The sequence below is a fragment of the Notechis scutatus genome, chromosome 12 (genome assembly GCF_049901735.1).
Source record: "Notechis scutatus isolate UNSWTSFEM ecotype Mainland chromosome 12, rNotScu1.2, whole genome shotgun sequence".
In the NCBI taxonomy this organism is placed as follows: domain Eukaryota; kingdom Metazoa; phylum Chordata; class Lepidosauria; order Squamata; family Elapidae; genus Notechis; species Notechis scutatus.
Window position 1 is genome coordinate 15,007,450 of NC_142020.1, and position 25,001 is coordinate 15,032,450.

Here is a 25,001-nt window from a genome sequence, read left to right on the forward strand (position 1 = left end):
CACACACACAGAGCAGCTGCACAAGCCATCCTCTCTCCAGCTTTGAGAATTAAAACAGGCTGCATGGCAACAAGGGCTGGTCTCAATCAGTATGCACTGATGCAAACAGGCAGGCGGTTGGAACGAAAGCACCTTGGCTAAAAGATTAGGTTGATGAGGACTAATTACAAATTATCAGAAGCTAAAAATACCCAGCAGGGGATCAGAGGATTGTTGGGGGGGGTTAGGGGTGTGTGTGTGTGTGTGTGTGTGTGTGTGTGTGTGCATTTTAAAGAAGGAATATAAACAGAGGCACAAGATGCCTCTCCGCAGACTCTTCCAAAGCAAGGGTTTGTTTTGATGGACGCGCTGAGGTCTGCGTGTTTGTCCTTTCAATGAATACCTTTGCCTTGGTACATTTTATTTGAGAGGCTGCCACAAAGAAGGTGTGTGTATGTGTGTCAAATTATTCTCCCAAGCACCAGACAAGAAACAACAGATGGAAACTAACCAAAGAGAGAAGCAACCTGGAATTAAGGAGAAACTTTCTAACAGTGAGGACAATTAACCGATGGAACAGCTTGCCACCAGAAATTGTGGGTGCTCCATCAGTGGATGTTTTTAAGAAGAGACTGGACGGTCACTTACCTTAGTATAGGTTCTCCTACTTGAGCAGGGGGTTGGACTAGAAGACCTCCAAGGTCCCTTCCAATCCTATTCTATTCTACTGTACTGTACTGTACTCTACTTTATTCTACTCTACTCTATTCTATTCTCAATCCTATTCCCTATTCTATTCTGTTCTATTCTACTCTACTCTACTCTACTCTACTCTCAATCCTATTCCCTATTCTGTTCTGTTCTACTCTACTCTACTCTACTCTACTCTACTCTACTCTACTCTACTCTAATTCTATTCTATTCTATTCTATTCTACTCTACTCTACTCTACTCTCAATCCTATTCCCTATTCTGTTCTACTCTACTCTACTCTACTCTATTCTATTCTCAATCCTATTCTCTATTCTATTCTATTCTATTCTATTCTATTCTACTCACTCACTCTACTCTACTCTACTCTCAATCTTATTCCCTATTCTGTTCTACTCTACTCTACTCTATTCTATTCTCAATCCTATTCCCTATTCCCTATTCTATTCTATTCTATTCTATTCTATTCTATTCTATTCTATTCTACTCTACTCTCAATCCTATTCCCTATTCTGTTCTACTTATCTACTCTACTCTACTCTATTCTATTCTCTATCCTATTCCCAATCCTATTCTATTCTATTCTATTCTATTCTATTCTACTCTACTCTACTCTACTCTACTCTACTCTACTCTACTCTACTCTACTCTACTCTACTCTACTCTCAATCCTATTCCCTATTCTGTTCTACTCTACTCTACTCTACTCTATTCTATTCTCAATCCTATTCCCTATTCTATTCTATTCTACTCTACTCTACTCTACTCTACTCTACTCTACTCTACTCTACTCTACTCCACTCCTCTCAATCCTATTCCCTATTCTGTTCTGTTCTACTCTACTCTACTCTATTCTATTCTCAATCCTATTCCCTATTCTATTCTATTCTACTCTACTCTACTCTACTCTACTCTACTCTACTCTACTCCCACTCCACTCCACTCCACTCCACTCCACTCCACCCTCCACTCCACTCCACTCCTCTCAATCCTATTCCCTATTCTGTCTCAATCCTATTCTACCTATTCTGTTCTACTCTACTCTACTCTATTCTCTACTCTACTCTACTCTACTCTACTCTACTCTATTCTACTCTCAGTCCTGTTCTCTATTCTATTCTATTCTATTCTATTCTATTCTATTCTATTCTATTCCATTCCATTCCATTCCACTCCACTCCACTCCACTCTACTCTACTCTACTCTCAATCCTATTCCCTATTCTGTTCTACTCTACTCTACTCTACTCTACTCTATTATCAAATGGTTACTCCTGTATTCTGCACCAGCAGGTTACAGCTAATAATTAAGAAGGTGAGACCCTCTGCAGAACAGACCATGGGAATACAGTAGATATTTCAGTTATTTCTGAAATTAGGCTTCCAATAAACCAGTCCTTGAAGTCATATTTGTCCAGGAGATTACTAGACAGTTAAGATCTCTTTCCTCCAGGAAGCTGGAATTGAAATGGCACTGAAAAAAAGTGACCTGTGATTATTTTTCACACTTAACATTCATTGCAGTATCCTGATGGTCACTTGATATTCATATTATTCATATGTGGTGGACATGTCCATAAGCTAAAAAATATTGGACAAAAACGCATACCTGGTTGGAAAAAAAATGATAAAGCAGCATATAGACAGGAAACCAGAAATAGTCTTACTGGGCATTCTACCAGAAAAAATATGATAAAGGGACTCTATCCTTGATTTTACATGTACTAACCGCAGCTAGAATTGTATATGCTCAACAACGGAAGCGTGATAAGATCCCGACAGATGAGAATGTAATTAAGAAAATGCCAGAATGGGCAGAAATGGATAGATGAACACTTACTATTAAAGGCAAAGAAGAAACTAAATACCTTTTTGATGTGGGACTCATGTTATAGATGGCTAGGCAATAAAAACAGAAGTTAGAAAAGAAGGGACATAAAAAGGATAAATGTTAAGTGGGGCAAAGCTCTTTTTAACAACGTTCTCCCTTAAGCAACAGACAATTTGGGCTCAATTGGGGTCGTAAGTCGAGGACAGCCTGTGTATCTTGTTGCTTACTCTGTTGTTCTCGCAGTGGTTTCCTTAGCACAGAACAAAACTGTGGGAAGCAACAAGGGCTTTGATTCGATATTTCTTGTTGCTTTTGATTTTCCATTTCTGGGCTTTAAAAGAAAACACACATTTTTCTGGTCTTGCGTCGTTCTTTCTTGTTGTTGGGTTTTGTTTCCTCCCCACCTAGGCAATGTTTACCTTTCCGGGGTTGTGTTGTCCCTTCTGTCGGTTAAACCCTTCATAATAAGAATTCCTCCCACGTTAATCATGGATCTTAGGGAAGATTTGCTGGGTTGACCGGCTGTCTCCACATCTCGTACGGCCTAAGAGAAATGACAAATAAAATAAAAAAAAGGAGAAGGAGAAGCGGAGATGCGTAAGAGCGACCAGAGAATGAATGAAAAAAGCTTCTGGTAACTGTAAAAGGGGAATTGCTCGGTTTCCAATTCTGCAGTACATCCAAGAATGCCATTTTCTTCCAAGCTGAATTCCCTTCTGAAAGGACACCAGTTGAACCACCTAGTTTATGAGACCAGCACGTAAAAATGCCCCATCACCTCTTTGCTTGCCGAAGTGCGTGTTTTATTCGTTCCTGTTCTCCTGATTTTAATCTGGGGCAAATTCTTACAACATCATCTGTGTCGAGGAACGTGCAGCTCTCCCTTCGATGCTAAATAATAACATGGTTTAATAGTAGCTACAGGCGGACTAATAAAAAAAATAAGTGTCTCCTCTTTTGAGTGGCAAAAAAAACCAAAAAACGGGCAGTGTGATAATTTCATTGGATTAGTGTCTGTTGAAATTGAAGGCAGGTTTAATCATTTTTCTCAAGCTGCGATGCCGGGGTAGGAAGGAAACCTTCCGAATCACATAGAAAATTAGATAAGAATGCTAATATTACAGTCACTTCGGGTGAGATGTTCAGTCACTTTAGCGCACCACACTGTGGTTGACAAAAAGGCCTTTTGTTACGTCCATCCCTTCTTCTTTTATCAGTTGCTCACCATAGTTAAACGAGGCTTTCTGTCCAAGCTCCGTTCTTAGGAGCCAGCATAGACGTTGACTTGCAGGTTGTAGAATCGATGTTGTACAATGTTGATAAACCACCAGTTTTTCTGAAGGATCTTCACGAGGAATTGAAGTTGGCCAACAGTCGATTGGGAGTCCTCAAATTACAACCCTTTGTAACCAAAAGTTACAACCCCAAAGGTGCCCAAAGGACAACCAAAAAGTCCTGTTGCCTCTTGAAAAAGCACCTTCCATCTCAGCATTGAAGATGGGATTAAGATACCTCATTTTGCTGCAGCCTGCTCTGTCCTCGCCAGATGTTAGAGTCTCAGCTGAGGTTGGCCAACAGTCAACTGGAAGTCCTCAAATTACAACCCTTTGTAACCAAAAGCTACAACCCCCAAAGGTGCTTTTTTTTTTTCCCAAGAGGCAACTGGACTTTCTGGTTTTCCTTCGAAGACATTTCACTTCTCATCCAAGCAGCTTCTTCAGCTCTGATAGGATGGTGGGGAAGGGAAGGTTTTATACTCCCTGCAGACAGCTGGTCATTTGCATCCTTTTAGAGAGTTGTTTAAGGCCACCTGGTCTTAATCTGCAATATTTTTTCCTCTGGAAATCCATTCCTACTTCCCACACCATTCAGAGCTGAAGAAGCTTCTGGGATGAGAAGCGAAACATCTTCAGAGAAAAAAAACCAGAAAGTCCAGTTGCCTCTCGAAAAAAAAGCACCTTTGGGACAACCAGGAGGACCTGGATGATGGAGAACCTCCATAGAGAAAAAGCTACAACAGCACTCAGAACTGTTATAAATATATGCCAGTTGCCAAATGTCCAGATTTTGAGGATTATGGGAATATTGCAACGGTTGTAATGTGAAGATCGGTTTTAAGTCACTTTTCTCCATGTGTATCTTCAAACAGTTCCCAGTTGAGTGATTGGAAGTTGGAAGATTTCCTGGAACTCTTTGTCAACAGACTGACGGACTCTGGAGAGGAAGAGCTGAGGAACCTCAACTCATGATCGTTATATTGATCCTGCTTCCACTAAGAGTACTTAGAGATTGGGATTTTGCCCCGAAGTTCTTCTCTTTAGCATTCCACTTTACGTTCAAGATGGGCTTAGTTCTTTGAATGAAGATAACTTTTTTTCTATCTTAAAAAGAGAGAGAGAGAGAGAGAGAGAAAATAACGTTCCTGCAGGCTGCCTTTGAATAGCTCAGACAGAGCAAAGCTGCTTTTGCGTTTGCAGAAAGTCTGATAAGATCATTGTATTTCCCTCTGCAAATGCAGCGTCGGAGTCTTTCCTAATGAGTTTCTAGCTTTGTCTGACAAGTAAATTCAATCCCTCAGGTTGCAGAGGGAAAGAGAAATGAAGAGAGAGGGGGGAGGGAGAGGGAGGGAGGGAGAGATTTATTTCTTTTTTTTTTTCTTTAAAAGCCAACCTCGGGATTTGAGAAGATGGTTGTTCGGACACCAGTTTGTTTATGGGTAGTTTTCCCATCCCGGTTTTGGATTGGGTTCTTCCACCGGTGCTTCTCAACCATTGTTAAAAGATCCTTTACGACTGAATACAACTGGTAGTTCTTGACTTAGGACCACAATTGAGCACAACATTTAGGTTGCTAAGTGAGAAACTCGTTAAGTGAGTGTTGCCCCATTTTAAGACTTCTCTTGAGGCATTTGTTAAGCGAGTCGCTGCAGCTGGCCTTCAGAAGTTGTGGTTGTGCTTCATCCCTGGAAGCTTTCAAGAAGTGTGATGAGCCGGGGCGTGGCACAAAAATAACAAAGTCATCAAAGTAGAATAAATTCCCTTTAATGCCTCCAACTTGTCTCCCAATGTCCAATTATCCTTGGCTGGAGATCAAACTCTTCAAAAAATGGAGTAAATGCAGTCCGAACCCAAAGTAAAGATAATTAGAAATAAAAAAAAAAAAAAACAAGACAAACCACACTGAAGTAATTAACATGGCAGGCCAGGATGATAAATTGCAGACTTCCAAAGGATAACGCAGCACCCACAGTTGGGAGGACGCCAAAACCCAGATAAGCCTAAATGCTTATCCTGTTGGTTGTGAGAACTGGATTGTTTTTTTGTTTTTGTTTTAATCCGGCCTTGATTACTTTTATAAGTAACTCAAGGGGGTGGATGTATCTAATACTCCCTCCTTCTCCTACTTGTTCCCTGTGAGGTGGGTCAGCTGAGAGAACAACTGGTTAGTTAGAACTGTTAGGAGGTGTCTCCTTAGTTCTAGGTTGCTTAACTTCTTGATCAGTTTCCATCCGTTGCTTCTTGTCCTGCCCTTCAGGTGCTTTGGAGAATAGCTTGACTTCCTCTTCTTTGGGGCAGCCCCCCAGGTATTTGGATACTGCTCTCATTTCCCCCCTAGTCCTTCTTTACTCTAGACTAGCCAAACCCAAATCCTGCAACTGTTCTTCCTATGTTTTAGTCTCCAGGCCTTTAATCATCTTAGCTGCTCTTCTCTGCACTTTTTCCAAAGTCTCAACATCTTTTTTTGTGATTTGTGGTGACCAAAACTGGATAGGCAACCCATTTCTCAGGGCCCACCGGAAGAAAAAATTTAGCCTGCTGGAGGAAGATTTAGCTTTGCCTCTTTCCAGCCTCTTCCTCTTTTTTTCCCCCCCTCCCATCCAAACCAGGCGTTACTTCTGCGCGGCCTGGAATTAAACGTCGCAGGGTGGAATTAACGGGTTGGTCATGTCCTACTGCAGCAATAGAAGAACGAGCAAAAAGAAAGAAAGAAAAAAAAACCAGAATTGTAGTCACGCTCCGATGCGGTGCCTTCATGTCCAGCCCATGGAAGGTGGTTTATATTTTCTGGATTATTTTGTGTATCTTCTTGAAATCGCCCTCCGATGAAATTCTGGCACTTCCACCCATCCCTCCAGGCTATCAGCACAGAGCAATTTTGGTCCCCAGAGGAGGAAAATGTGTGTCCTGGCATACAAAACAGACTCCCGAGAAGCAAGGAGGCACGCAGCGCCTGACGAGGAGCTGAGATAAGGGCAGGAAAAGAAACGAAACGACAGCAGAATCTGCCTAAGTGAGATGCATCGGCAGTCAGACCCAATCAGGCTAAAGAGATGTAAAGTTTGAGATCAGGGGCCTCTGAAGCAGTTGTAAGGAGCTCGCCCGGGTCCTTTCGGATGCAAAATCGAGATGGAGGTAAACGGAAATAATCCTTTCTGCCCCTCCAGCCCATTTGCAAACTTCTTAGCAGCCCATTGATCATCTCTAAGAGGCTTTGGATCGGTGGATATCGAACTAAAGTCACGCGGAAGGGAACCACGGCTTGGGTACTGATGGAAATAAAAGGTCAGCCGCATTCGAAGGCACAGATTTGGTCTGGAAAGATCCGGCGGTGGGAAGGAGGGATCTTAAAGAACGTATTTTCGGGAGGAAGAACACTGCCCTGGGCCTTCTTATCAGCTTGTTGTCTTGTCCGAGGGGCTTTGGCCTTGAACTGTGGCAGGAGAGAACCACAGCTTGGAGCATGGATTGAAATAGAAAGTCAACATTCCACGGCAAAGACTAGATCTTGAAGGGTCCGATGGTGGGAAGGGAGGATCTTGAAGAAAGGTGCTTTTGGGAAGGAGAAGGACCAGAACTGGATCCTATTTATGACTTCTTATAAGCGTGGTGGTGCAGTGGTCAGAGTGCAGCACTGCAGGCTCCTTCTGCTGACTGCCAGCTGCCTGCAATTTGCCCGTTCGAATCTCACCAGGCTCAAGGTCGACTCAGCCTTCCGTCCTTCCGAGGGGGGTAAAATGAGGACCTTTGGTTCTGGCTTCTTCTGCACATTGTGGCCCCTGCCCACCACCATTTTTATTTTTACATTTTTATTATAGTAGACATTACAAGAGCAAATAGAAGGACACAGAGGGGAAGGGAAGAATAAAGCATTAACCTCAACTTTTTACTTTTCCATAATAGTATAAACCAGTCATTTCTATAACGACAAATCAATCTAATCGGGAAAACTCAAAAATCATCGTTTTCGTTTCCTCCCCCCCACCTCAAGCCCAAAGTCCAGGTCCAGTTTCCAAGTAGATGTTCTGACCTGAGGCTTCCCAAAAACATGAAGCAGACTCCGCATCCCGATTAAAACCCCTTTTATTTCGGTTCAAGGGAATTCCTCTCCAGCAAAGTCCCGGCCAACCGTCTTCCAAGAGATTTCACAACTACAGACCTTTATCAGGTCTTGGAGAGCTGCCAGGCCGATACCTTCCAAACACCATGCTGTAGCAGACAATACTTGGCAAGGAGTCAGGAACAGATCTCCACCCTAACGAACTGAACTATTTGTCTCCTGCAAACCCCATTCCCCTTTCGTTCCTCTTTTATTCCCTATGGGAGGGGCCATTCACCATCCACCTGTGGCTTTACTCCCGAGTCGACCCTTGTTCCTTAACTGTTCCCTTTGTCTGGCAGCTCTGTACATGCGCACATTGGGAACAGGCTCCAGCTGTTCTTCTTCCCCACTGATCTCGGAACCCAAAGGCAGCTGATGACTGTCGGACTCCCTGGCTCCATCTCTGCCTCTGATGCAGAGTCCTTATCAGAGCCTTCCTCAGACTCCAAGACTGGTCCGTGTTCCTCCCCAACCTCCTTACTGTCCGAGTCTGCTGCCAGCTCCACTGGCTGCTGGCAGGCCACAACAGTAGAAACAAAAGTACACATGTTCTTTTCTTTGATCCAAACGGTCAATTTAGCCATCTCTGCCAACCCCCGGATCTTCTGGCACTGAAAGAGCCTCCACAACGTGGCTCCTCCGAAGCCAAGAGTCCCTTTAAGGGCTTGTTACGTTGTGCCTCTCATCTGCTTCACGCACAAGACCTGATTTTGAAAACGGCAGGTCCCCGAAGAGCCGCTGAATCTCCACGAGCCCATGACCCAGTTTTGCAGGTTCTCTTGCGAGCTGCTTGGGATAAATGTCATCCATGTCAGAGAAGCCCGTTCTGGAAGCTACGCTAACAATATTTAATTACGGGGCGGGGAGGTAGAAGGTGCCCAGTCCTCTGAGCCAAGCTATGTAAATGGCTTTTCTCTTAACTGCCCCAAAACTGCTTTTTTTTCAAGAGGCAACTGGACTTTCTGGTTTTTATTTGAAGGCATTTCGCTTCTCATCCAAGAAGCTTCTTCAGCTCTCTTTTAAATGTCTGTGGAGATGCTCAGTCCTCCAGGTCATGGTTGTCCCAAAGGAGCTTTTTCAAGAGGCAACTGGACTTTCTGGTTTTTCCTTGAAGACTCATCCCAGATGCTTCTTCCGTTCAGAAAGATTTTCATTTCCCACCATCCTGTCAGAGCTGAAGAAGCTTCTTGGATGAGAAGCAAAACGTCTTCAAAGAAAAACAAGTCCAGTTGGAAGTCCGGAATTTACCCCCATGTCCTATCAGGCTACCACCAGGCCAGTTGACCGCTGAAAGCTGAAATTCTCTAGTGAACATCTGTATTTCCAGAATGGTTTTTCTCCTCCTCATCTCTTGGTTGACAGCGATAGTCAGTAGCCTTCAGGCACAGATTTCTCTCCTGTCTCACTTCTCTGGAAGAGAGCTGCTTTTCCATGTGTGAAAACGCTCCTTCCCACGAGTTGGCATTTTTCACAGCTTTCAAGGAGCATCCCAAGAAGCTTCTTTCTTTATGTATCCTCTAAGCTTCGCCCAACAGCTGGAAGCGCAGAAGACTGCTGTGGCCGAATTGCCCACGCGTGTGCTGCAGCATTTCTCTGTGAGTTGGACATGTGCAAAGATAATCATCTGGTGATGTACCAGTTGCGTGGCCCAGAGGTTCTACAGGCCATCTTGTTTTCCTCTCGCTGTGAATCAGGAAGGGTGGGTGGGTGGGTTTTGAAAGGGAAGGGATGAATCTGTCCTATTTTGTGAGATGTTCACTGTTAGGCATGGAGCCTTTGAAATCTAGCCTTAAATATTTCTTTCCTGCGCAATCCCATTATCTTCCTCCTAAAATCATTCAATTTCCTTTGTTACACAAAACCCAGAAGTCTTGGCATGAGTCAGGTTGGTCTCTTCAATCTTGAACCCTTCAGCTCTATAAGATCCCCGGTTTTATGCTTTGGAGAGCTCTCATCTGGATGCGAAGGCTACTCTTTATTCGTACAACAAAGGCTGTGATGATCGTGAATGAGTAAAAATATCTATATCCCTTAGCAAGAGAAGGGTGAACGCCAGCTGTATTGTAAGAGGGAAGCTATTTCTCATCTTGCGTTGTCTTGAGAACGTCTGGTGTTCACGAAGTAGGAGGGTCCAGCCTAGGACCTACTTGGAATGTCCACCTACCTTCCTCCCATCACTGCTAGAAATGTGGAAGGCACAGTAGAGGGCTACAATTCAGTCCCACAAAGCATTGCCAGGCACAGTTTTTGAGGTTCAGATGGGACTCTGGTGACCTCTAGGCTGAGCACTATGCCCTAGGATGTTCCTTCTGACACTTTTGATCTGACAATGACTTGTAGTTGACTCCTACGAAGCAAAATTGCACCAGACCAAACGATTCTGAAATTATTCTCCACTTTGAGGTCTTATTATTTGAAAGTCCTTTTCGATTATATGTGTGTGTGTGTGTGTGTGTGTGTGTGTGTGTGTGTGTATGTTATTCAGCTTTGTTCGGGTATTTTCCCATGTCATTATAGTTGTGCTTTTAAAGTTGTAGCGCGTTTGGCAGAATCTCATCTGCCATCATCAGGCTTCTGTATTGTGTTCGTCTGTGAGTCAGACTTTTACAGTGGTTTTTACAGTCTGACTCACAGACGAACCCAATACAGAAGCCTGATGATGGCAGATGAGATTCTGCCGAAACGTTGCTACAACTTTAAAAGCACAACTATAATGACGTGGGAAAATACCCGAACAAAGCTGAATAACATACATGTAAGTACCCATGAAAACTTAAGAAAACAAATGTATATATGTATGTATGTATGTATGTATATGTGTGTGTGTGTGTGTGTGTACACACACACACACACACACACACACTCCTTTGTAATGGTTTCTAACCTATGTTCTTTGAAACGTCAGGGCTGCTGCAGAGGATGAGAAATGATTAGTCAGGGGTTTGGTTCATCTCTACCTTAGCTTGATTATTGCTCGGTTCTCTGAACCACACGGAGGGGCAAGTGCTCCAGATCTCATTTCCGATAATGGGATCTGACTGTGACTTTCTAAGAAAACCATTTTGGAGTTACTCTGAACTTCTCAGTGAAAACAACAGCCGAGAGATGGAGAAAGGATAACTTGGATGGTTAATACAAATGATCGCCTAATCAATCAAGCCTCCATAGACCACCACCTGGTGGGAGGCTAATAGAGACGGTGCCAGGAACACACCTGGAGCAAGATGTTTCAAAGCATGGGGACCATAACAGAGAACCTCTTCTTGGCCTTGAATTCTCACAAGAATGTGCCTCTCAGCATGTCTTCCCTCCATGAGGGCGCATTGTGGAGATCCAACCTGGAGAAGACGCTCTCCCAAATTCCTTAAATTGGTGTTTCTCAACGTTGATGACTTTAAAATATATGGACTTCAACTTCCAGAATTCCCTAGTCAGGAGAATGTCTTCCTCTTGGGGTGAAGATGCTAGTGTTAAGAAACATCTGGTAGCTTGCAGACTTGCCAATAACTAGCCAAGGTTCTCTTCCTAAGCTGTGCCCCAATCAAAGGCCTTCAAAGTATCTTGATTGTCCTCTGTTAAAGACATAAAGGAATATGTCTGTGAAGATTCTCAGTCATCCAGGTCATGGTTGCCCCAAAGGTGCTTTTTCAAGAGGCAACTGGATTTTCTTGATTTTCTTTGAAGAAGTTTCACTTCTCATCCAAGAAGCTTCTTCAGCTCTTCCATTTCCCCATCATCCAATCAGAGCTCAAGAAGCTTCTTGGATGAGAAGCGAAATGTCTTCAGAGAAACACAAGAACGGCCAATTGCCTCTTGGAAAAAACACCTTTGGGATTTCTGAGGAATATTTAACCCTCCAAAACGAGTCTTTCTCCACCCAACTTCTAAAATGCAAAATTACTCATTCCTAAAGTTTGTGACCAAAGAGTGAAAACCACAGCAAAATCCCAGATAAGATTTGAGTTCCCCCCACACCTTTTTTTTTTTGCAGATGCTGACAATTTTTTGCTTCCAAATTCATCATGACCTCTTAGAATCTGGAGATCTTAGCTGCCAGAATTAGACGGGTGAAAATTTACCTGGTTCTGTTTGAAGAGAGTGGGTTGGTTTTCTGCTGTCAGTCCTGATGGACGACAGCCTGTTATCTGACAACTAGTTATCAAAACTCCATCTTTGTCACTCGAATCTCCTTGGCAGGTCCTCTTCTGTGTGTGGAGGCACCAATTAAGATTTCCAGAGCAGAGGCCAGAAGTTAGCTGCGACCCCTTTGGCACTTAGGTCACTTCTGCTATCATGTCTGTCTCTCTCCTTTCCATCATAATTCTCAAGAGCCCTGGATAGTGTGCTCTAATATTTATCCCTCCCTTCTTCATTAAGACTGGATTTTTCAACAGGGGCCTACGTGTCTATTTACAGTTTATAATACTGGCTTCAATTAATCCGTATTGAATGTCCTCTGGCCTACAGGGCAAACTAAAGTCCCTGTGGACAATAGGAATAGATTTGGATTCATCTTCCGATGACCTTCCTTCTTTTCATTAAACGAGAATAAGAGTTGGAGGCCTTCTAGTCCAGTGGTCCCCAACCACCGGGCCCCAGACCGAGACCGGTCCGTGGATCATTTTGTACCGGGCCGCCGGTTTGCTTGGGCGCCGCCATCTTGTTTCGACAGCGCTTGAGAAAGTGCTTCCGGGTGAGCTTGTTGGTCATCGGTTGTTGGAAAGCGGCATTTGGGTGCTGAAGGAATCCTCGCGCCTTAGTTTCATCGAAGGGGTGGTGGTGGCTTCGAACGAAGAGCCGTCCCGATGGCGGTGGAGTCTCGCGTTACTCAGGAGGAGATTAAGAAAGAGCCCAAAAAGCACCAAAAAGGTACAAAGGAGGAGTTGAAGGTGGCGGGAAGAAGCGTGGGACAGCTGGCTGCCCAGTCGCTCAGCTCGCCTTGCCTTGGTCGTGCGTGCTGATGCCGGTACCGGTCTGTGGATCATTTTGTGATGCCGGTACCGGGCCGTGGTACAAAAAAGGCCACTGTTCTAGTCCAACCCCTGTCAAGCAGAAGATCTATATTGTTTCAGACCAATAGCTGTCCAAAAAAAAACCTCCAGTGATGGAGCACCCACAGCTTCTGAAGGCAATTGGTTCCACTGGTTAATTCTTCTCACAGTCAGGAAATTTCTCCTTAGTTCTAGGTTGGTTCTATCCTTGATTCGCTTCCGTCTGTTGCTTCCTGTCCTGTCTTTGGGTCCTTTGGAGAATAGGTTGACCCCCCCCCCTTCTCTGTGGCAGCCCCTTAGATATTGGAACACTGCTAGTCCTTCTTTGCGTTAAACTAGACAGTTAACCTCTTCCTACTCAATACTTAAGCCAATGCTGGCTTTGAAAAACCTCTTCCAGAGTTGAAATATTGGGTAATAGACCAAGGTCTTCAGGAGAACCCAAAGCTTCAACCCTGAATTGTATCTTCAAGCTTAGTTGGAAGACTTTTGTGACAGCATCCCTTCTCTGGGTGAAAGCGAGATTTCCTACCAGTTAACCATGACCAAGTTGTTGGGCAAACTAGTTTACGTATTTGCCTAGAATTGAGTCAACCCAGTTAATTGTTCAGCCCCCACAATGTTTGTCTTCAGACATTCTCTTCTCTTCTGAATGCCATAACCAAGTGATGCAATCATAAATACTGTCAATGAGTCATTAACGACCAGAAAATTCGAGCGTGTGAATTTTCCGTGACTCACCAGGCCCAATTTTCAAGTAATGGCTGGAAATAAATGATTGGATGTAATCAGATCATTACGATAGTTTTTTTTTATTTTATTTAAGCGAAGACGATGGAACAACTCCATTAAAAATAATCATCTGGGGCTCATTTGAAGAAAGTTTCCTGAGGATCAAACAGTCACTTCAAAGGAACTTTTGCCAAAGGAGAAAGTGTTACGCGAGTTTGATTATACAGCGAGAGATTTGGCTGCCGGTGATATCGCAATGTTTTGTGTTTTGATGATGGCATTAAGCTGTTTTTCCAGGTCAGCTCACAGTTTCCCTGCATCTTCTGCTTAATTCAAGAGCTGTCTCTCTTCATTATGGACATGTGCCTCCAGAAGTCCAAGATCAATTGCCAATTATGCAGTTTAAAATGGTGAAAATGAAAAATACTTGTCGGGGCAGCTTTTTATTTATTCTCTTAGAATAAATTCTGGACTACAGGTCTTATAGCTCAGAATTGGTAACTCTAGGAAGACGTTGGTCTAAATGGGTTGGTCATCTGTGGATCCAGCCCTTCTAATGAATCCAGTAGAACTTGAAAAATAAAAAGATGCAGAGTAGAAACGGATCAACCGATAAAGGAGAATATCTGTAGCTGAGGGTTAAACTCGGGGTCAGCAAAATAATATCACACAGACCGAAGTCAGGATTTCTTGAGGTCAACAGTTCTCGTGGCCCAGAATTGGATTCAACTCTTTGGATGAATCCAGTAGAACATGAAAAATAAAAAGGTATACAACTAATAAAGAAGAATATTTATAGCTCAGGGTTGAACTTGGGATCAACCAAGTAATATCACACAGACTAACGTCAAGGTTTCTCGAGTTCAACAGTTCTTCTAGCCCAGAATTGGCAACTATAGGAAGACCTTCGCCTACATTGGTTGGCCAACTATGGATTCAACTCTTTGGATGAATCCAGTTACAACGGCACTGAAAAAAAGCGACTTACAATTGGTCCTCCCATTCATGACCATCACAGCATCTCCATAGTCACATGATCAAAAGTTGGGTGTTTGGCAACCAATAGCATCCTGGGGTCATGTGATCGCCATTCGAGTCCTTCCCAGCCAGTTTCCGACAAGCACAATCAATGGAGGAAGCCGGATTCGCTTAATGACCACGTGATTCACTCAACAACTGCTGTAATTCGATTCGCAACCAAAGCAAAAAAAAAAAAAGTCATAAAATTGGACGTGGCTTACTTTCCATGGCTTGGCAATGGAAATTCCAGTGCCAATTCTGGTCGTAAGGGGAGGATTCTCCGTAGTTCATAAACCGGGGTTTTTCAAAGTCTAAAATAATTCCGTGGCGGCGATCACCCAAAAGTCTGGCTAAATAAATACAAAACAGATGGAAGTTTCTTGGGAACTATGGAACGTTTCCATCTGTTCGATTACTTTGTTTACATTTGTGGTCTCGGATTGATGCTCAGAGAAAGAAGAATGTTAAGTTAGGGTTTTGATTTGTTTCTTTTCACATTCAAAGGAGCCTTTAGATATTGACGCTTCATCAAAGATCCTTTTATAGTTTGCTGCAGCTGCCTAGACGGGGGTGATGTGGCAGCTGAAAATCGGAAGTGAAAATCTGTGCTGAGATACATTAAGACAGGGTGTCAAAACTTTACCTCTACTACAAGAATCTTCCCTAGATGGTTCACCTTCTCTTGGGAACAGGCAGACGAGATTCCATGGAACTTACAACAGTTCGGTCACCGCTTTCCCACGGCCGCAGGATGACTCAAGACTAGTTCCCTGCTTGATTCCTCCTTCCAGCCTGGCTGGCATTTCCCCAACACCTAGGGCCGAGGTCTCCAAAGTTGGCAACTTGAAGACTTGTATCAGTTTTGGAAGCCATATTGAGACCAGAGGCTCCCACACTGCCACATTTTGAGCCCGGGGAAGTGAGAGGGGGGAATTTCTTGGAGCATATGTAGTTAGACATAATAGCATCCTTTTTCTAATTCAAGGTCATGTTATTTCTGCACCTGAGTGAGAGGAAGTCTCAAGTTGGGACGGATGGTGATTGGGGCATGTGATGTGATGGTGGGGGCAGGGGGTGGATTTGTAGTTTTTACTTATTGCAAGGAAACCCAGAACTTTCAGATTCAGGATTCCCCAGATGTGCCAGTTTACTATCCAAAATAAAGGGGAGTTTTGAGAAGATGTCTGTCTCAGAGTTCCTGGTTGGAGTGGAGGTTTGCTAGAATGTTGACAACTGGTGGATTTCAACTCCCGGAATCCTTGTGAATTCACAAGCCTTCAAGTTGCCGTGCCTGGAGATCCCTGATCTAGGGAATGAAACAGGAAGCAGGATTGTGTTTTTCCCAGGAGAGACAGCGCTAGAGTGGACTGACCCCTTTTTCTTCAGTTGGCTGAGCTACCACGTTGCAATCCCGTTGACACCAACCCATTTCTCCTGCGCACCCAAGCGTGCCACCATGTTGAACCCAGCCTCGTTTAACCACGTTCCGTCCTTTAAGCCAGGGATCCCCAACCTTTTCGACGCCGCGGCCCGGTTCCGGCGTCAGCTGGCGCCGCCATCTTTTTACGAAAAATTGCTTTTTACCAAAAAGATGGCGGCGCCAGCAACCAGCGGCCCGGTAAGGCTTGTTCCACGGCCGGTGCCGTCCGCGGACCGGCGGTTGGGGACCCCTGCTTTAAGCAATACCCAGTGAGATGTCCTCCTCTCCTCTGCCATCCCGTTTTTTAAAAAATTCTTTTCTAAACACATACTTGTTCTCCCATGAAGCCGCCAAAGTAGCCCATCTAAAGCAGGGGGCCCCCACCCCACCCAGTCCATGGCATGCCAGAAACCGGTCCACACAAACAAAAGAAACTCTACCTGCGGGATGCAGGCAGCACACGAAACCCTGCCCCCTCCAGTCCACGAAAAAAACCCCTCTCTCCACGGAATCGGTCCCCAGAAGAGTTTGGGGGTGGTGCTGATTCTAAAGCAGCGGTCTCCAAGCAGTGGTCTGCAAGAAAATTTTGGTGATCCGCAGAGAAATGTCACTCCCAAAGCAATTAAGGCAGGCTGTGCAGGAACACAAGGCTGCACCGCCCACATGGCCCACGGGAAACACACAAAACTTGCATTGCTTGCATTGAGAACAACACAAGGTAGTGAGGGGAGTGGGGAAAGGGCAGAGTGGGGGAACTTGCCCCACACACCCCCGTGCACCTAGCTTGGCCACCGGGCTGCTTCTTTCTGCTTCTTTCTTCTTCTGCTTTTGGCTGCACGCAAGGAAAGCAGCAGAAGTCTTTCTTTCTCTCCCCAGACTCCGCCACAATTGAGTCTTTGGGACCCTGCAAGGCCTCCTGCTGCAAGGCGCTGAGCCGGCAAAGACTCATTTCTGGTGGAGTTTGGGAGAGAAAGAAAGACTTCTGCTGCTCCTGCTGCTTTCCTTGCATGAAGCCAAAGTCTCTCTCTCTCTCTCTCTCTCTCTCTCTCCCTCTCTCTCTCTCTCTCCCCCTCCAGAATGGAGCTGGAGATGGTATCTTGTGATCCCAAATAAAGGATGATCAATCAGTAGGAAAACGGGGCGGGGATTTTCCTGCAGACTTTGGGGGGATTTTCCCAGGGTCTCTGTTCCGCGGGGGTTTAAAATTATGAGTTTGGTGGTCCCTGAGATCCAAAAGGTTGACAACCCCTGTTCTAAAGGACCCATGCAGGGAGATTCTTCCGGGGTCCCTCTGCAAAAAAAAAAAAGAAGAAGAAGAAGAAGCCCCTCCCCCCCCCCACTAAATTTAACCATCCTGCGTTAGTGGCTCTTTCTTTCCTGAGCTACATTAATGGGAGAGGGGAAGGCTATTGATTTAGCTTGGCTTCTGTGTTGCTTATAAATATGCATGAGGCTTCAGGGCTGTTTAACCGTGCTTTTTAATTCCCCTTGCATTGCTGACTCTCCTCTCTCTCTCTCTCTTTCTCTTTCTCTCTCTCTCTCTCTCTCTCTTTGCCAGCGCTGCGCTTGCATAGCAAGAGGCCGGGTGAAGACACCCCCCACCCCCCGTGCTGGCCTTGGGACGCTTCCAGGGAGGGGATTAATCCAAAAGTCCTGAAAAGGACTTCGATTTCTTGCAGCCTGTAAGCGGTAAAGTGGTGTTACGGGCAGCCGGCTCTTCTGCCTTGCTGGAGCAGTCCTCGCTTAGCAACCGGCAACTGGGTCGCGACGTGGAAAAAACACGCAGGCAAGAATAACGAGGCATTTTTTGCCTTGTTGGAATGACAAGGAGTGCACTCACTTAGCCACCATGCTTGGCATCGACAGCTTGGTCGCTAAGTGGGAAAGCAGGCAGCCAAGACTTACGTTAAGGGCATCGGGAAGTTTCGCCTGGCTGGAATGACAGGCGGTCCTCGCTTAGGGACCACGCTTGGGACCGGCAACTCCGTCGCTAAGTGGAAGATCTGCAACCCTTTACAATTTTCCTTCCGCCTTCCTTGCATTCACTCCACACAGTAAGCAAAAAAAAAAAATGCACGTTGTTTGCGAAGGGGATGCGGCAACCGCCAATTGGGCAAGCCCTTGCCTGAAATGATACGCTTGAGCAGGGGGTTGGACTAGAAGACCTCCAAGATCCCGTCCAACTCTTGTCACTCACGAAGGCAAGGATTGGACACAACGCTGGGGTTTTTGTTTTAGCACTTCCATAACTTCCTTCACGAACCAAGGCAGTCGGTAAGTGAGGACTGCCTGCCAGTGGATCCCTGGGAAACTGGCAGGCAGTCCTCACTTACCGACAGCCTTGTTTAGTGAAGGAAGTTATGGAAATGCTAAAACAAAAAACCCCAGCGTTGTGTCCAATCCTTGCATTCGTGAGTTCTTAACGTTTTGGAAAAGGAAAAAGAAAAAGAAAGAAACAGTCAATCAGGGTTAAAAGTCTGACCAGATATTAAGCCTTATCTGGCCTTCCTTTGTAAGCCTTGCTTGGATTTATCCTGCTAATCCGAAGCGAACTCTCGGGAGGTCAAACTCAGACCGGTTGCAGAAGCGCAGCGGGGAGCATGTTATCTCAAGCAGCCTCTTTGTGCGTAGCCAGGCGTAACACCTGTCCAGATGCTGATAACGGGTTTCATTGCGAGAAGATTCTTTTCTGCGGTTGCAAAGTTTTGGGGACTCGGGCAGACACCCTCCTTCCCTCTAAATCCCAAAACGTGCCCTTGGCTGACCCGTCTTGCCAGCTTCTTGAGCCGCTCACCATAATAAGCTTTCAACAATTATTCCGAGAGGAGATTTGTTATGCTGGGACAGTGATCGGCGAACCTTTTGCTTGTGGTGTGCCGAAAGTGCGTTGCGCATGCGCGATAGCAGCCACAATGCAATGCACCCCACCCCCTGTGCATGTGCCTGCATCCCCTCCCCTTACCTGCACTGCACATACGCACGCCTCCCAGCTGATTTCGGGTCCATTTGAGGCCGTTCTCACACTCCCTGGGGCTCGAGGGGGAAGCCTCTGTGGCCTTTGGAGGCCGAAAAACGGGCCTCCGTTTCAGCACTTCTGATTTCCACGATTTCCGGATGTCGGAAGTTGCCATCCCAGCTCTCTCTTCCTTAAAAGCCACCAGATGGGAGAAGCCTGCTCTAACGCATCTCACAAATTAGCAATTAATTATCTATTCAAAAGGATATGTTTTCCTTGAGGAAAGAAGAAGAAGGAGGAAGAATTTAAAAACAAACAAAAGAGGGGAAAAAAGGCCACGCGGGCAGTTTGGTATGTTAAACAGCGGCGCTCATTAACGTGGAGATGGGTTTTGTTTTAAATCTTACGTTTTATTGAAGCCGAGAAGGCCTTGCATTGTTAATGCTCTTCTTTCCCCCACTCCCCCCTTTCGCTTTTCACTAACAAGGGGTCTTGGGCAAGCTGGGTGGATTTGCTGAAGGGAGATTTCTCCCGAGATCTCCTCTCGGAAATCTTCCCAGAATAAACTCCAGAAATGAGCTTCATGAAAGATGCAGAATTAAATCCGACATGAAAGGAAGACACACGGCTGGGAGTTGGGGAGGTTAAAAGTCCCTGGTTTGGAAGCGGGGAAAGGGGACTCGGGCGTAGGGTCAATGGGATTTGGGCTGGTGTCTTCGTGGTTCACCGTTCCCGGGCATTAGGCTTAGAATCCTAAAGCCGGAAGGGACCCTGGAGGTCTTCTAGTCCGACCCCCTGCTCAGTCATAGAATCCTAGGGCCGGAAGGGACCTCAGAGGTCTTCTAGTCCAACCTCATGCTCAATCCTAGGCTTATTGTGTTGGAAGGGACCCTGGAGGTCTTCTAGTCCAACCCCTGCTCAGTCATAGAATCCTAGGGCCGGAAGGGACCTCTCTTCTAGTCCAACCTCATGCTCAATCCTAGGCTTATTGTGTTGGAAGGGACCCTGGACCCTGGAGGTCTTCTAGTCCAAACCCCTGCTCAATCATAGGCTTCCTGTGTTGGAAGGGACCCTGGAGGTCTTCTAGTCCAACCCTCTGCTCAGTCATAGAATCCTAGGGCCGGAAGGGACCTCAGAGGCCTTCTAGTCCAACCCCTGCTCAATCCTAGGCTTATTGTGTTGGAAGGGACCCTGGAGGTCTTCTAGTCCGACCCCCTGCTCAGTCATAGAATCCTAGGGCCGGAAGGGACCTCAGAGGTCATGCTCAATCATAGACTTATTATGTTGCAAGGGACCCTGGACCCTGGAGGTCTTCTAGTCCAAACCCCTGCTCAATCATAGGCTTCCTGTGTTGGAAGGGACCCTGGAGGTCTTCTAGTCCAACCCTCTGCTCAGTCATAGAATCCTAGGGCCGGAAGGGACCTCAGAGGCCTTCTAGTCCAACCCCCTGCTCAATCCTAGGCTTATTGTGTTGGAAGGGACCCTGGAGGTCTTCTAGTCCGACCCCCTGCTCAGTCATAGAATCCTAGGGCCGGAAGGGACCTCAGAGGCCTTCTAGTCCAACCCCCTGCTCAATCATAGGCTTATTGTGTTGGAAGGGACCTGGAGGTCTTCTAGTCCAACCCCTGCTCAATCATAGGCTTATTGTGTTGGAAGGGACCCTGGAGGTCTTCTAGTCCAACCCCCTGCTCAGTCATAGAATCCTAGGGCTGGAAGGGACCTTGGAGGTCTTCTAGTTTGACCCCCTGCTCAGTCATAGAATCCTAGGGCTGGGAGGGACCTCGGAGGTCTTCTAGTCTGACCCTCTGCTCAAGGCAGGAAATCCTACACCATTTCAGAACAGTTTCCAAGGGATATCTTTGTCCCCAAGTGTGGGGCAGTGACATGCCTTAGTAGGCAGTTGAACTGGTGACCCATAAGTCATGGCTGAATTCTCAGAAGGCCTAGTTAGAAGAACATCAACCCAGAGAAGAAGAGCGTAGGTCTTCTCTTGCTGAACAATGCTCGTCTCCCTTGCCCTGATCAAGGAGGATAGACCAGGACTCAAGGAAGTTGGCCTGCTTGGGGAGGGGGTATAAAATTGTCCCAAGGGCCCTGCCAGTTTTCTCCACTTCACTCTCTTCCCCATGCCCCCCCCAGACCCTTCCCCACAATTGCCTCCTTAGGAAAGCACATCAGCCTCTCTTATCGCTTGACGTACCTTGACGCTGTCAGGGTTCCGACGGGGCCCGAACCAAGTGTCCAAAGAAATCCAGTTATTTATTAGGAGCAACATGTCAGCACTTTCCCAAGTGCAGTTGGCTCTGCCCCACTGTTTTCCCCGCTCCTCCCCCCACGGTGTGTCATAAATCACATTCTCCAACGGAAGAACTTTCCCCGGCTGTAGAAGACACACCTCATCCGGCTGGCTCTGGTAACCTGGGAGACAATCCGGAGGAAGGTATGCGAGGAATGCGCTTCTGGTCCTAGCAAACGAAGTGCTCCATCAGATCCCCCCACCCATCCTTCTTATGGAGCAAGCCAGGAAAGCTTTACCAGTTGACAGGCGCACATTTGGTCAAGATTGCAGAGAGGAAATGTACAAGGCGAGCGATCAAAGAGGGCCGCTTTGTCAGGCCAGGCGTGGGTGGGTCTCCGTGTTTTCCTCGCATCGTTGTGGGAAGCCATTTCGGCATGACAGCGCGCCATCGTTCAGAGGGCTTTAAGGGGGGTCCCCTGGGCTGGTTGTCCTACCTAATGATGGGAATTGGGGTTTTTGGTCAGCACGCTTGCCTGCCATACGCCGGGACCCCAGGGGAACTGTTTGGAAGCATTTCATGTACGTTTTTTCCTCTAATCACTTTAACAAGCCTTGAGCGAGGAAGCAGAAGGAAGGCGCAACTGTCTTTCGGGGAGAGGGTTGTTTTCCCCTTGGAAACGCTGCGTGATGGGTAAAAAAGAATAGGGGTCCTTCCAGGGCCTTTTGAGAACCAAAGGCTGACTCCACCAAGATAATCTCATTGCAGTTCCAGATCAGGATAACAGGAGGGGCTGGGGAGGTCTTCTAGTCCAACCCCCCCAGCTCAAGCAGGAGACCCTATAATACTCTGGACAAACAGGTGTCCAATCTCTTCTACTTTCTGGAGCATCCACACATTCTGGATGCAAGCTGTTCCACCGATCAATTGTTCCCACTCTCCTTAGTTCTAGGTTGCTTCTCTCCTTGATTAATTTCCATCCGATGCTTCTTGTCCTGCCTTCTGTGATGAACCGGAGTGTAACACAAGCGTAACAAAATCCAAAACGTAAATAAATGTCCTTTAATGCCTCCAATTTGGCCCCACTGTTCAATAATACTCAGTTGGAGATAAAACGTACTCAAAAATAGTCTTCAAAAGAATAGCAATACAGTCCGAACTCAATGAGCAGATAGAGGTGAAATAAAAAAACCAAACAAACTACAATGATGAAATTTCCACAAGGGAACAGGAGAAATATTTACCAGATTCAAGGAGATAACAAAGCATAGTCTGTTGGAAGGACACCAACCAAGATAACTTCAGACCAAAATAAAACACGCTTTATTTCCAGCATTTGCCAGTATGCAGGTCCAAACTCTTATTCAGTTATCACAGCTGCAGCCCATGAAGAGGATCAAGGCCCTCTCCTCCCGAGTAGAACACGTTTCTCCTTTATCCTCCTCCATAACCCCCGGAGCCACACTTCCACTCCCTGTCAGCTTTTCCTCCTCTCCCTCAGAGTCAGTCTCCACCAGGGGCAGGACACCTTCAGGTGCTTTGGAGAATAAGTTGACCCCCCTCTTCTCTGTGGTAGCCCCACAAATATTGGAAGACTACTGTCATGTCTACCCTGCTTCTTCTTTTCACTCAACTAGACATGCCCAATTCCTGCAATCATTCATTGTATGTTTTAGCCTCCAGTCTTCTAATCATCTTTGTTGGTCTTCTCTGCCTCCTTTCTAGAGTCTCAACATCCTTGTCTGCCTCTCTCTCTCTCTCTCCCTCACCCACCCACCCATCTACCCACCCACCCACACTCATACACAACATTTGGGAGAACCTTCTTCATATTTTGGAGATCCCTCTTCTCCTCCATTCTCCCTGGAGTCAAATGAATGCAAGGCAGGTTGGATGCCCTAAGAGAACACAGGTCCTTAGAACAATAAAATCCACGATGCCTAAGTCTATAACCCAGGCAACCCCAAGATCTCCACAGCAGGGACAAACACAATGAAATCAGCCACTTGATCGTTTCCACCTCCATTTGTGGGCCAAGGTCTTCAAGACATCTGTCAGGATTCCAGCAATTGCACTAATTAAATCATGATTCTCGAGCCAACCTTCAAAAAACTTCAAAGGATTCATTAGAGGCAACCTACTGGCACTGGCCTGTATGAGGCCAACTCATTTCAGTTCCCTGTGACCCTGTTTCCCCCCTCCCCCCTTGGGTGTGTCATAAATCAGATTCTCCAATCGAGCACGTTCATAGGCTGGGTGTCATCATTCACATTCTCCAATTAAATATATTCGCAGGCAAAAGCTCTGGTAGTTTAGTTACAATCTTTTAAAGAGAAGAGTTGGAATGTACTTTCACTTCGCCGCTCTGCTCTTCCAGATTCCTTCCTCCACAACTGTATCTCAAGGGGAATGGTCTTCGGTAGAGAAGGAGGCCACCACCGAGAAGAACTTTTTTTTTCATGGTCCCACCAGGGAATCATCTGGGTGGATACGATGCGGGGAGAGGCAGCCCTCTTATCTAAATCGATCTACATTTCCTAAATCGATCTGCATTTTCCCTAAATCCAAATCTCTCAATTTAGATCAGTTTTTCTAAATCCAAATCTGTAGTTTCACATTTTTTTAAATTGCCGTCCTTAAAAAAAAACACAAAAAAAAACAACGAAGCAGGAAGACTTTGCCACTAAGGGTCTGCCTGGGGATGAAGACAGCGAGGATTCCTAATGCACCTAATAAGGCAGATTTAATAAAAATCACATCGCTGGCTTGGAGCTCTCGAAAAACACTTCAGTTTCCTGCTTGTTAGGCACAACATTGAGAAGAGAAAAAGAGAGAGGGGGGGGGAGGAAAAGTGGTTGAGAATCTTCTGCCTGTTATATTTTTTTTCCTCGCTTTTGATCTGCATCTTGAGCCAGCTAAAGCTGCTCCCCTGAACCGCTGTATAACGCATCCTTAAATAGCAGTAGCCATAGCACTTAGACTTATGTTATATACCGCTTAACAGGGCTTTTACAGCCCTCTCTAAGCGGTTTACAGAGTCAGCCTCTTGCCCCCAACAATCTGGGTCCTCGTTTTACCAAGCTCAGAAGGATGGAAGGCTGAGTCAACCTTGAGCTGGTCAGGATCGAACTCTGGGCAGTGGGCAGTCAGCCTGAAATATTCTAATCATTGCACCACCATGGCAAGCAAAGGAAGGAAGGAAGGAAGGAAGGAAGGAAGGAAGGAAGGAAGGAAGGAAGGAAGGAAGGAAGGAGAAAAGGGAGTGAGAGAAAGGAAGGAAAGAAGCAATAGCACTCAGACATATATCCCGCTTCACAGTGCTTTAACATCCTCTCTAAGCGGTTTACAGAGTCAGCCTCTTGCCCCCAACAATCTGGGTCCTCCTTTTACCCACCTCGGAAGGATGGAAGGCTGAGTCAACCTTAAGCCGGTCAGGATTGAACTGCTGGCAGTGGGCAGAGCCTACAACACTACATTGTAACAAATGTGCCACCATGGCTTCCTTCCTTCCTTCCTTCCTTCCTTCCTTCCTTCCTTCCTTCCTTCCTTCCTTCCTTCCTTCCTTCCTTCCTTCCTTCCCAAGCAATAGCAGACTTATATCCTGCTTCACAGTGCTTTTACATCCCTCTCTAAGCAGTTTACAGAGTCAGCCTCTTGCCCCCAACAATTTGGATCCTCATGTTACTGAACTTGGAAGGATGGAAGGCTGAATCGACCTGGAACAAATGCAAGCAGTTTCTCTTATG

At 45.9% G+C, this 25,001-nt stretch overlaps 1 protein-coding gene across 4 annotated transcripts in view; it reads left to right on the forward strand.

The window, feature by feature from the left end:
• The window catches only part of MAD1L1 (mitotic arrest deficient 1 like 1), a 301,718-nt gene that overhangs the window by 161,272 nt on the left and 115,445 nt on the right, over positions 1 to 25,001 (forward strand). The window contains exon 16 of one of the 4 annotated variants that reach the window (XM_087942217.1): positions 13,717 to 15,819. The exons of the other annotated variants lie outside the window; for them this stretch is intronic. Within the exon in view, the coding sequence (XP_087798343.1) occupies positions 13,717 to 13,767 (51 nt within the window). The 3' untranslated portion in view covers positions 13,768 to 15,819. Of the gene's footprint in view, positions 1 to 13,716; positions 15,820 to 25,001 lie in introns of those variants that run through there. 4 annotated transcript variants of the gene reach the window in all.